We start from the raw sequence: 12889 nt of genomic DNA on the forward strand, positions 1-12889 counted from the left end.
AACAGATGTTGGATTCATCTTTGATCCTCTTCTCTCCTAGCTGGGACAAAAGAAGGTGGGAGAGACAGAGCCTGCTTATTTGTGCTTTGCTCAGAATTAAAGCTGCAGATGTAGTTTTCCACTCAAGATGGTGAGGGACACTAAAGTAGGGAAAAAACAAAACCAAAACCCAACAAGCAAGGGGAATTTCAATTGCCATCCTTAAACCAACAGGCAAAGAAGCAAGTGCCCCAGGTAACTGTAGATTCAGGCCTAGGAGTACAACTAACATGAAAGCAAGCAGGCTGGTTTTAACTTAAACATGAAGATGGTCACTGCTTATGAGGTACACTGTGGCTTGCTTTTTGGTATGGACTCCAGCAGACTGGCTTCCCCGGTGGTGCTAGTGGTAAAGAACCTGCCTGCTGACGCAGGAGACATAACAAACGCAGGTTCTGTCCCTGGGTTGGGAAGATCCCCTGCAGGAGGAAATAGCAACAACCCACTCCAGTAATCCTGCCGAGAAACTTCCATGGACAGAGAAGCCTGGTGGGCTACAGACCATGGGGTCACAGAGTCTGACACAGCTGAGCATGCGCACACATACATATATGTACACACACACACACACACACACACACACACTCTAGCAGGGTACCCAAGTGAGCGGGCCAAACTTAAAGGGGGCAGTTTCTGATGATAGCTGATGTGTCAGGAAAATAAGTATTAATATAAGCTGACTATAAAAATAGCCAACTGCTAAATAACAGGAAGAGAAGGACCTGTTTGCTTGTTAAGTTCTCCACAAAGGCTTCCTTACATATAAACAGGTCATATGGAAAGTTGTTTTCTGATGATGTTACATTCTCTGAGTCTGAAAGTTAGAGAGCAGAGCACGCCTGAGGACGGGCCATGTACTTCCAGATGTGATATGACATGCATGCGTGTGTGCTAAGTCTCTTCAGTCATGACCGACTCTGTGCGATCCTGTGGACGGTAGCCCACCAGGCTCCTCTGTCCATGGAATTCTCAGGCAAGAAGACTGGAGTGGATTTCCATGCCCTTCTATAGGGAATGTTCAAACCCAGGGATCAAACCCACATCTCTTACGTCTCCTGAATTGCGAGTGGATTCTTTACCGCTAGTGTTACGTGGGAAGCCCCGTGATCTGACATACTGGTGGGTAACAGAAAGGCTGAAGAAGTAATAAATAATTGAGAATTAGGAAACATGCACTAGGAAAATTTTAAATCAAGGTTATCTTCAATTTTACTAGAATTTAACAACAAATAACAATTGAAACTAAAGATATGGATTAACTTCAGATAAATAGATATCATTTCATAAAGATTAAAAAACTTGAAAGCAGAAAGATCTTTTACAAAGGCTTAAAATATTGGGGCCAATGTTTGTTTGGGGGCATAAGTAAAAGTTTTTAGAAAGTAAAATACTTTCCAATGCTTCTCAACAATAAAAAGGAAATTAATTATTGGTATACAACAACAGGGAATATCTCAAAATAATTATGCTGAGAGGCCAGACCCAAAGAACACATACTGTGCAAATACATTTATATAAAGCTCTAGAAAAACGCATATAGAAAATTTTCTATAAAGAAAGCTGAGCGCCGAAGAATTGATGCTTTTGAACTGTGGTATTGGAGAAGACTCTTGAGAATCCCTTGGACTGCAAGGAGCTCCAACCAGTCCATCCTAAAGGAAATCAGTCCTGAATATTCACTGGAAGGACTGAGACTGAAGCTGAAACTCCAATACTTTGGCCACCTGATGCAAAGAGCTGACTCGTTGGAAAAGATCCTGATGCTGGGAAAGATTGAAGGCAGGAGGAGAAGGGGACGACAGAGGATGAGATGGTTGGATGGCATCACCAACTCAACGGACATGAGTCTGAGTAAACTCTAGGAGTTGGTGATGGACAGGGAGGCCTGCCATCCATGGGGTCACAAAGAGTCAGACACAACGGAGCAACTGAACTGAACTGAGAAAATGCACGTTATATAGACTAACAGGGAGCAGTTTCCTGGGGTGAGAGAGGGTGGTGAGAAGGATTAAAAAGGGGTCAGACAGGACTTTGGAGATCATGGAGGTATTTACTATCGTGATTGTGGTGACAGTTTCATAGGTGTATAAAATGTAAAAAATTATCAAACTGTACACTGTAAATATATATTTGTATATTTGAATTACAAAGCTATTAATAAAACCAAAACTTCAATAAGTTTCTATCTTCTGACAGAAATTATATGCTACATTTCTGTCAAATGTGTATGTTAAAGAACTTGAAACAATAACATAGAAGGTTTTTATAAAGATATTAATCATGAACTGAAAAAGGATTTTGTAACTGGCCTTTCACACTGTAATACTAATGTTCCAACTCAGAACCTGGAGGTTATGCAAGTCTGTACACAGTCCCCATTTCTCCTGCTTTGCAATGTAGCAAAGCAAATTCCTACTTCATCTTTATCCCACACAATGTCTAATGTGACAGATAAGTAAATAGTTAAATAGATAAATGTATTGCTGTTGTTAATAACCATCACTGCAAGAAACTTTTTGAAGACCTTTGTTGGCAAGGACAAAACAAAGATAAGTGATAAGTAAGAATAATGGTTTTTCATTAAGAGCAGAGCAGCTAGTCTAAATCTGGTCTTGAATGAGTTTTTGAGAGAAGGTGCATTCTTGTATCAAATATGTGATACATTTGTGTATAAGAAGACAAAAGTAATACATAGAATAATAAGTAATATGGCTTCCCTGGTGGTTCAATGGTAAAGAATTCACCTGCAATGCAGGAGGCTGCCTGCAATGCATTGGATCCCTGGGTCGGGAAGATCCCCTGGAGAAAGAAGTGGTAACCCACTACAGTATTCTTGCCTGGGAAACCCCATGGACAGAGAAGCCTGGCAGGTTACAGTCCATGGGGTGCAAAGACTTGGACACAACTTCATGACTAAACCACCACTGCACAGACCCTTCATGAGCACAGAGTTTAGAACTTTTACTTGACCATAAAAATGTTTAGGATTATTTTTCAAAATCAGAATTTGCTTACGGCACTTTGTTTTGAGAACCAAACACAGAGACTTGGGCATAAAATCCTGGATCTAACTTGAATTTTGTTAAAAATGTACACAGACTAATTTTCCAGAAAAGAGATCCTGAGGTTTCTAGGGGAAGTGGGAGAGAATGCTCAATCCTAACTACCTTCAAACGTGAGTAAGAGTAAAATCTAACAGATTGAGGATTGTGCCCAATGTCCACTTACAGTCCATAAGTAATTAATAGAAGCTGGAAGATTATCAACTCTCTTCAATGTTTAATCATAATCAATATAAAAAATATTCAATAAAAATACAAAAACATTAGAGCATGTATAATTACAACTGAGACTAGGCCTCTAATCTTTATTGCTTTCCTGGGATAACCAGAAGCCTATTTTTGGTAAAATAAACTATTGGTAATTCACAGAGGTTCTCACCCACCTTCATCTAGGCTCTGACCAGCAGCAGGAAGGGACACATTTAGAAGCCTGTAGTATTTGTACTCCTCCTTTCCCCAAAGAAATTTTTCTCATCAAAGGAAATAGTTCTATTTTGGTCCTTACTTCCTGTAGGAAATGCTGGCATGGTGTCTGGTGAGCACGGCCATCACGTTATTTCTAACCCCAATGTCCACAGGATTCCAGGTGTCCTGCACTAGAAGGGACGGCTCTAGCATTTATTTAGCTATTTCTAAAGGAACTTTAGCTATGTCATTAGCTGCAAAGAATACCTGCAGAGCACTACAGAAACGATTGAGGTATATGGTGAAATTAGAACACAAAGAAGGTCAGCAGAGGAGTCGAATATAATTGTACCGAAACTGGGTTTCATACGATGAAGTTGAAAGGCTTGGTAGCTCACTGCTAGTAGCTGATAATTATGAGGCTCTATGTTATCAGACTTGTCATTAAGAGCAAAGTAGTCTTAATTAGTAGGTTCATAAAAGGAAACACTGCTAGCTCAGAAAGTCATCGAAAACTGGATGAATAGAATCACTTTACCTTGAGTTTTCTAGAAGTTGTTCTGGGTTAAGATTTATTTGTGATTCCAAAACATTTACCAAGTGTTCTACTATGTATCAGATACTGTGACATTTGAAACAAAGGATGAAGTATAGGGCATTAGAGGGTCCGGACTACATTACAGTCCTCGATTCCAGTTTTTTCCTAAGACCCAAGTGCATCCTCTCCCTTTCCTTTGAACACCAAACTCCTTTTTGTGACAATTTAAGGTTGTTCTTTTGTTGCTGTTACTTGTAACTGAAGGATTCCTGCAGAACACAAATATGAAAATTGTTCCTGTCTGAAAGCCAAAATGTATCTAAATTTACCAAACTGGGTCTAGAAGCAAAGTAGCCTAAATCTGACTTCCTTTCACTCTACCTTCGATCATTTTCTCTATCTCAAATGCCCCACAAGGAAACAAAGTATTAATAGCTGAGTTTATTTAAAGATGAAGAGAAATAATAATCACTTTGCTGCACTTCAGTTCCATGCTTAGGTATGAATGAAAGAATAGAAGATTTGAGCCATGAGTTTCTAATTTATAGTTCAGATGCTAATGCCAAGAGTGACATACAAGTAACATGACAACGGGTCACATTACTTACAAGAACCACTCATGAAACAAATTAATTTTCTCCCAGGACACAAATTTCCCACTTTTCATGCTATGCTATTTCCTTTTGGTGGAGCTGCCCACACTCAACCAAATGAAAACATCCTGGACAGATACAGTCAAGTGGCTGAAAGGAAGAATCTAATCTACTATAACCCTAAAGGACAACATATTTATTCTAAGAAAATAGTGTGTTTCTCCGGTTAAAAAAAGGAGGAACACTAATAAGGAAAGGAACCAGGCTGTCAGCTGGCAGAAATACTTTGGATAGAAAGGAGAATTCATTTTGAGACAACTCGCCTCTGAAAAGTTAATAAAGTCCTGATAAATTGATAGAATGTAAGAGAAAGAAAGAGAAGTTCAGCCCAGGAGGCTCAACACCTAACTGATGATATATACAGAAGAGACACCAGCGGAAACAGGAGCGTGAGAGTGGAGAGGGGTGATGTGTACGCTGTGCGTATGGAGAGCAACACGTCCAAATCAGGGCTAGTCAGAACACGCCACGGGAGGAGGAGGAAACGGACAGAAGATGAAACTGACAGGGTTCCTGATGTGCCTGAATGTGCTGAGAGGAGATACAGACAACAGGCAAAGTGCCTCTACAAATCTAAGAGCATAGACATTATATCAAGCGCTTTTTCCAACCACAACAGTATGAAACTAGAATCAATTACATGAAGAGAAACAGGGCCTTCCCTGGAGGCGCAGGGAAGTGCGAGTGGGTAAGAATCTGCCTGCCAATGCAGGGGACACGGGTTCCGCCCCTGGGCTGGGAAGACTGCACCTGCCACGGGGCGACTAAGCCTGCACTCCACAAGAGAAGCCACCTCAATGAGAAGTCTCTGCACTGCCAACCAGAGGGCAGGCCCTGCTCACTGCGACTGGGGAAAGTCCACCCGCAGCGACAAAGGCCCACTGCAGCCATAAACTAACTAACTGAAAAAAGAAATGGGAAAACACAAACACGTGGACACTAACCAACACGCTGCTAAAAAACCCCATGGATCAATGAAGAAACGGAAGACGAAACCAGACAATATCTCAAGACAAACTGATAATAAAAACAGCTTTCCAGCATCTATATGAGGCAGCAAAAGCAGTTCTAAGAGGGAAGTTCATAGCAATACAAACCTACCCCAAGAAACAGGAAAATTCTCAAACCTATGTTACCATCTAACAGAATTAGAAAAAGAACAAAAGCCTGAAGTCAGTAGAAAGAAAGGAAAAAAAAATCAGAGACAGAAAAAGTAGACACCAAAAACTAATTGAAAAGATCAATGAAACTGAGAGTGGTCTTTTTTTTCCCCTTAATGATAAACAAAACGGATAAGCCTTTAGTCAGACTCATCTGAGGGGAAAAAAAAAGAGGACCCGAATAAGCCAAATAAGTAATGAAAGAGAAGTTACAACCAATATCGCAGAGGTTAAAAAAACATAAGAGAGTACTATGAACAGCTACATGCCAACAGATTAGATAATGAGAATAAATGGATAAACTGGATAAATTCCCAGACTGAATCAGGAAGAAATAGACAATCTGAACAGACTGATCACTAGTAGTGAAACTGAATTAGTATTCAAAACACTCCCAAGCAAGTATAGGATCGGATGGCTTCACAGGGAAATTCTATCAAACATATAAAGAAGGGCTAATAACTATTCTTTTCTAACTACCCCAAAAAATTAAAGATAAGGGAACTCAAATGTGTTCTACAAGGCCATCATCACCCTTATACCAAAACCAAACTAAGACAGTACAAAAAAGAATATTAGATGCTAAAATAAATGCAAAAATTGACAAAATAATAACAAACCAAATTCAATACAGAATAATGTGAATATAGATGCAAATTTTTTTGACAAAATAATAACAAACCAAATTCAACAATATATAAACAGGATTATATACCATTATCAAGCAGGATTTATTTCAGGGATGCAAGGATGATTAAATATCCACAAATCAATCAATGTGATATATCACATCAAGAAAAATAAGGTTAGAAATCACATGATCATCTTAATAGATGCAGAAAAAGCATTTGACAAAATTCAACATCCATGTATGATAAAAAAAACTCTCATCAAAATTGGTATAGAGGAGACACATCTCAACATAATAAAGGCCATTTATGACAACCCAGAGCAAACACTAACAAAACAAAAAGGCCACCTATGGAATGGGAGAAGGTATTTGCAAATGATATGTCTGATTAGGGATTAATATCCACAATACACAAACAGTTCATACAGCTTAATACCAAAACCAAGCCAAACCAAACAACCTGACTGAAAAGTGGCAGAAGTTGTGAATAAGTATTTTCCTAAACAAGTTTTACAGATGGCCAAAAGGTACCTGAAAAGAATGCTCAACATGGCTAATCATTAGAGAAATGGAAATCAGAACTACAGTGCCATACCCTCTCACACCTGTCTGACTGCCTATCACCAAAAAGAGCACAAACAACAAGTGTTGGTGAGGATGTGGAGAAGAGGGAACCCTAGCACACTGTTGGTGGAATGTAAATTGGGGTTGCCTCTATGGAAAACCATATGGAGGCTCCTCAAAAAAAAAAAAGCAAACTAAAATGGAACTACCATACGATCCAGCAATTCTACTCCTAAGTGTATAATCCAAGAAAATGAAAACACTGATTTGAAAAGATACATGGACCTCAATGTTCACAGCAACATTAATTACAGTAGACACAATATGGAAACAACCCAAGTGCTCATCAACAGATGAATGGATACAGAAGATGTGGCACATATACACCGGAATACTATTCTGTGTAAAAAGAATGAAATACTGTCATTTGCAGCAATGTGAATGAATCTAGAGAATATTATGCTAGGTGCAATAAGTTAGACAAAGACAAATGCTGTATGTTTTCACTTGTGGAATTAAAACAAACAAACGAAACATGAGAACAAGTGAATACAGCAGACACAGGGAACAAACTAGTGGTTACCAGCCGTGAGAGAAGTGGAGAGGAGCAAGACAGAAACAGAAGATGAAAATGTACAAACTGCTATGTATAAAGTAAGCTACAAAGATACATTGTACAATCTATAGAAACACTGAATCACTATGTTGTAACCTGAAAATAATATTACAAATCAACTATATTTCAATTAATACACACACACACACACACACAAATATTTGTATATAACTGGATACTTACTAGTTGTCTTAAAAATAAAAAGTCAAGCCAAATTGGAAAACTTATTTTTTTGGTGCAAATAAAGTATAAACTTGTATGTGCCAACTTTTTAAAGAAACTCGCCTTCACTAATAAGTTTCTGTGAGGTAAAAGAGATCCAACCAGTCAATCCTAAAGGAAATCAGTCCTGAATATTCATTGGAAGGACTGATGCTGAAGCCGAAACTCCAATACTTTGGCCACTTAATGTGAAGAACTGACTCATTTGAAAAGACCCTGATGCTGTGGAAGATTGAAGGCGGGAGGAGAAGGGGACGACAGAGAATGAGATGGTTGGATGTCATCACCAACTCAATGGACATGAGTTTGAGTAAGCTCCGGGGGTTGGTGATGGACAGGGAAGCCTGGCATCCTGCAGTCCATGGTGTCGCAAAGAGTCGGACATGACTGAGCGACTGAACTGAACGGAACAAGAAAAAAAGACAAGAAGGTAACTTCTTTATCTGTGTTCCCACAGCATTATGTAGAGATCTTTATTGTAATATTTAAAAGCTGCATTTTAATTTTTTATTTATATATTTGCTGCTCTTCATATGTAGGCAATTACTAACTTTAGGAAAAACAGAACATACGTAAAAAGAGAAACATAACTGTAGTCTACTGAATGACTCAGCAGTGTACAGTTCTCGCGCCATTATAATAATGCAAACACTGAATGACATTGTAAACAAAATTATTACCTAATATTTAGGAAGAATGGGAGATAGGAAGTATGCATGTGTAGTGGGAAGGGGGATGGTGGAAGAAATATAAACTATAATTTTCCATAGTAGGAAATCAATGGGCAGTGCCCAACACTGAAAAATAAATCCAGAAATGTCAATAAAAGTATATTATTTAGTGACATGGAAGTAAATATCAAAAGAAACAGCTCAGAGTTGAAAGTGGTCATCTCTGAGAAATAGGCAACAGGAAAGTGTCCCAGGACACATAACAGAGGACCGGTATTTGAAAAACTGTCTGGCTCAAGTTTTATGCATATTTAACAATAATTAAAAAAAAATTTTTTTTAAATAAGTGAAGGAAATAAGCAGCGCTATGATCTGTCTCCACCGGTTTCAGAGTGACTTCTGGAGACAGAACTGAGCCTGGTTTCATTCACGGGAATGATGAAAATCAAGGGTGATGAAGACAGGACGCTTTGGGAAAGAAGCACTACCAATCAGTCCGAGTCAAATCCTGAATGTGAAGCCTGGGGCCACTTCGTTCCTGACAGTGTGTTCATTTGTAAAACTGCTTGTGACCATGAGGAGAACTTGGGCTCCTTCCACAGAAAAGGGCTGCCGTTTCCTGGATGTTTGGTGAGCAGACAATGCCCTTCGAGTCCTGAGGGAAACCAATGGGCAGCCCTGCTGGGAGCTGTTGCCCAGCTGCTCTGATTCATCTCCCTGAAAATGCAAGTGCTCCCTGATAGGTGAGTCACATGCAAATAAGGTACAGTCGTTTAATGTCATAATCCCAAGGTATGATATATGAGAGGGCTCTTTATAAGTTGCCTCCCTCAACACTCAACCAAACTACTTACTGGCTAGAAGAATCTGAGGATAGGCAATAGCCGTGTAATCAAGCAAATTTTTACAGAGATAATAAGATTAAATATTTTCTCTCTACGAAAAAATTCCAAGGATAAAACATAAACACAATAAGAAACACACATAATTAGCATTTGCTGGATTTCATTGTTTTAAATATGGCAGCAAGTCCTTTAGGGGAAGGAGTGGCTTCAATCAAGTAAGATTCAATTAAGTGACTGGGAATTCCCCAAAGTACTAATAATAATCTCTAATTACGTGAAGATATCCATGGAAATGTAATGAGGCAGAAAATTACTTATAATTGCTAGATCTCTTCTAAAGGAAAGCATAGTATGCAGCTGAAAGAAATATTTTCTTCGAAACTTCTTAATTTGAAGATTTTAGGGAGCTAGGCATGAACCCTGGGTATAGCGGGGAGCAGGCTGCCCCTCACGATCAGCAGGGACAGCCAATCTCATCTACAAACAATAAGTGCTGGTAAGGATGTGGACAAAAGAAAACCCTCTACACTGTTGCTGAGAATGTACACTGATACAGCCGTTACGGAGAACGGCATGAAGATTCCTTTAAAAACTGGGAATAAATCTACCATATGACCCAGCAACCCCACGACTGGGCACATACCCTGAGAAAGCCACAATTCTAAAAGACACATGCACCCCAACGTTGACTGCAGCACTATTTACAACAGCCAAGACATGGAAACAACCCTAGATGTCCATCTACAGATGAATGGATAAAGAAGATGTGGTACATACATACAGTGGAATATTACTCAGCTATAAAAAAGAGCAAATTTGAGCCAGTTCTGGTGAGGTGGATGAACCTAGAGCCTATTACACAGATTGAAGTCACAAAGAGAGAAATAAATATCGTGTATTAACACACATACATGAAATTTAGAAAAATGGTATTGATGAACCTATTTGCAGGGAAGGAATGGAGATGCAGATGCAGAGGCGAATCGGTGGGACAAGGAGAGAATGGGATGAATGGAGAAAGTAGCATCAATACATATACTCTCGCATGTGTAAAATAGATAGCTGGTGAGAAGCTGCTGTGTAATACAGGGAGCCCAGTCTGGTGCTCTGTGATGACCTAGATGGGTGGGATGAGGCTTGAGTGGGAGGGAGGCTCAAAAGAGAGGGCATATGTGTAACATTATGGCTGACTCAGACTTCCCTGGTGGCTCACATGGTAAAGCATCAGCCTACAATGCGGAAGACCCGGGTTCAATCCCTGGGTTGGGAAGATCCCCTGGAGAAGGGAATGGCAACCCACTCCAGTACTCTTGCCTGGAAAATCTCGAGTGGAGGAGCGTGGTAGGCTATACAGTCCATGCGGATGCAAAGAGTCGGGCACAACTGAGCGACTTCACTTCACTTCTTCATGGCTGATTGACATTGTTGTACAGCAGAAACCAACACAACATTGTAAAGCAATTTTCCTCCAATTAAAAAGTAAATTTAAAAGAATTTTCAAACCCATAGGAAATTTGAAAGAATAGAATGTGAACACCCAAATATCCTTCACCTACATTTCACCAACTGTTAAGACTTCACCACTTTGTGTTCTTGCTCTCCCTTGCTCTTTGTTTCTATGTGGTACATTTGAATCCATTCATCACATCTTCTTTACCCTGAAACGTTTGGAAGTAACTTGAAGGCATCTTTTTATGTTATCCCTTAGATATTTCAGAATATGGCTCCTAGGAATAGAAATGTTCTCCTTTGTAAAACAATAAACAGAAAACTCAATTAAGAAGTCAGGAAGCCAGAAGGAGGAGCTCTCATGCCCTGTGACAGACAATAGCAGGGTCAACAGGAAGAAGAAAACCTTCCTTTGCTTGCCTGGCAAGAGCTCAGCCAATGGAGATGGTTAGGCTGCCAGGAATAGAATGAAAAGCACCACACTTCCAACCCTCAACTCCACCAATGCACTCTCTGTTCATTATAGCTCTTCCGACTTTCTTTTTCCCTTTTAGATGAGTCCTTCCTCCTCTTCTTGCTGCATAAGGACTTGCATGTAGCTCCCCATGGTTAGAGACCCCTTAAATAAACCCATTTTTGTTGGAGAAACAACTGGAGGTCTATTTGTTTTAGGCTAACACCTTCATAAACACAATACCATTATGAAACCTAAGAAAACTGACATTAATTCAATAACATGTAAACTTTCTCAATTGTCCCAAAATGTCTTTCATAGCTATTTTCATTTGATCTTCTGATCCAGGATCCAATACATTGAATTTGGTGGCCACAGTTCTGGAAGAAATGTTTAAATAAGACACAAAGGGCACTCCTGCATCAGATGACAAACCCCAGAAGTAACTGATCACTTTCTTGGCGGGTAGGCACAGTTAAGCGTGAGACCCTTTTTGTTTTTTCCTAAATGATACAAAATTTGGGGCCAAAATTGAACTGCTCGGACAACAGAAGAGGGATTATCTTCTCAAAGCTAATGCTCTTATAAGATGTTTAAACACTTCCATAAAAGCAGGCTGAAAGTACAGAGTACATGTGTTAGTTGCTAAGTCGTGTCCAACTCTTCGTGGCCCCCCGCCAGGCTCCTCTGCACATGGGATTCTCCAGGCAAGAATACTGGAGTGGGTTGCCATTTCCTTCTCCAGGGGATCTTCCTGACCCAGGGATCAAACCTGGGTCCTCCTGCATTGTAGGCAGATTCTTTACTGTCTGAGCCACCAGGGAAGCCCTACAGAGTACATCTTGGAGAGCAAACTCAAGCCTTAAAAAGTGTGCAAATAAGATCTTGTCTAGGACACCAAATTAGTAAGCCATTCAAAGTGATCTTGGTTTGAGCCTAGGTTTAGAAGAATAATTTTTAAAGACGTGCACTTGACAATAAGAGTAAGAGTAGTATACCCCGTTACCTCTGCTGCAGCTGCTCATCAGACATTTGCAGCTCCTCCTTCAAGCGCAAGTACCTGTCTTCTCTCAGCAGCCTGGAGCCATCATAGAGGCTTAGCTCCCGATCATGGATCAGCCTAATGGACAGGAGAAGGCCAGGAAACAAATGAGTCAGTTTAAATGTTGAAGCTATTAGAGGTATAGTCAGTCAGTTAATATTTTAGCCATTTCTATTATTACTGACAATTGAGTCTGTTTTGTTAAATGCACTTTTTGATATTTTAAGTTGGCTAGTACCATTATATTTGGCAAAAACAGTTGGTTTCTGTACTGGAGGGCAGTAGTCACGGTTACTAGATGTGAACAGGGAGGACAAAGAGGAGGAGAAGGAGCTGGAAAGGGGAAGGAGGAGGGAAATGAAAAGCAACAGCTGAATGAGTGATTCAGCATAACCACAAGGTAGATATTAATGAACGAGGCAATTGGCACATACTCCCTTGAATCTAAGGTAATACTTTAAGACATAGTATTATCAAAATAGTTCTATCTTTGCAATTACAGGATTTAGAATATCTAAAATCTTTACAAGGAAATAAC

The 12889-nt window shown here is 39.7% G+C and overlaps 1 protein-coding gene across 10 annotated transcripts in view; it reads right to left on the minus strand.

Moving 5' to 3' along the window:
* VWA8 (von Willebrand factor A domain containing 8) overlaps nucleotides 1-12889 on the minus strand; it is a 416362-nt gene that overhangs the window by 299821 nt on the left and 103652 nt on the right. For all 10 annotated transcript variants that reach the window (XR_009496658.1, XM_059892187.1, XM_025000014.2 and 7 more), the window contains exon 14: nucleotides 12316-12429. Coding sequence is in view for 9 of the 10 variants with exons in the window: in XM_059892187.1 (XP_059748170.1) it covers nucleotides 12316-12429 (114 nt within the window). In the remaining variant the exon portion in view is untranslated. The remainder of the gene's footprint in view (nucleotides 1-12315; nucleotides 12430-12889) is intronic.

The sequence above is a fragment of the Bos taurus genome, chromosome 12, assembly GCF_002263795.3.
Source record: "Bos taurus isolate L1 Dominette 01449 registration number 42190680 breed Hereford chromosome 12, ARS-UCD2.0, whole genome shotgun sequence".
NCBI lineage: Eukaryota > Metazoa > Chordata > Mammalia > Artiodactyla > Bovidae > Bos > Bos taurus.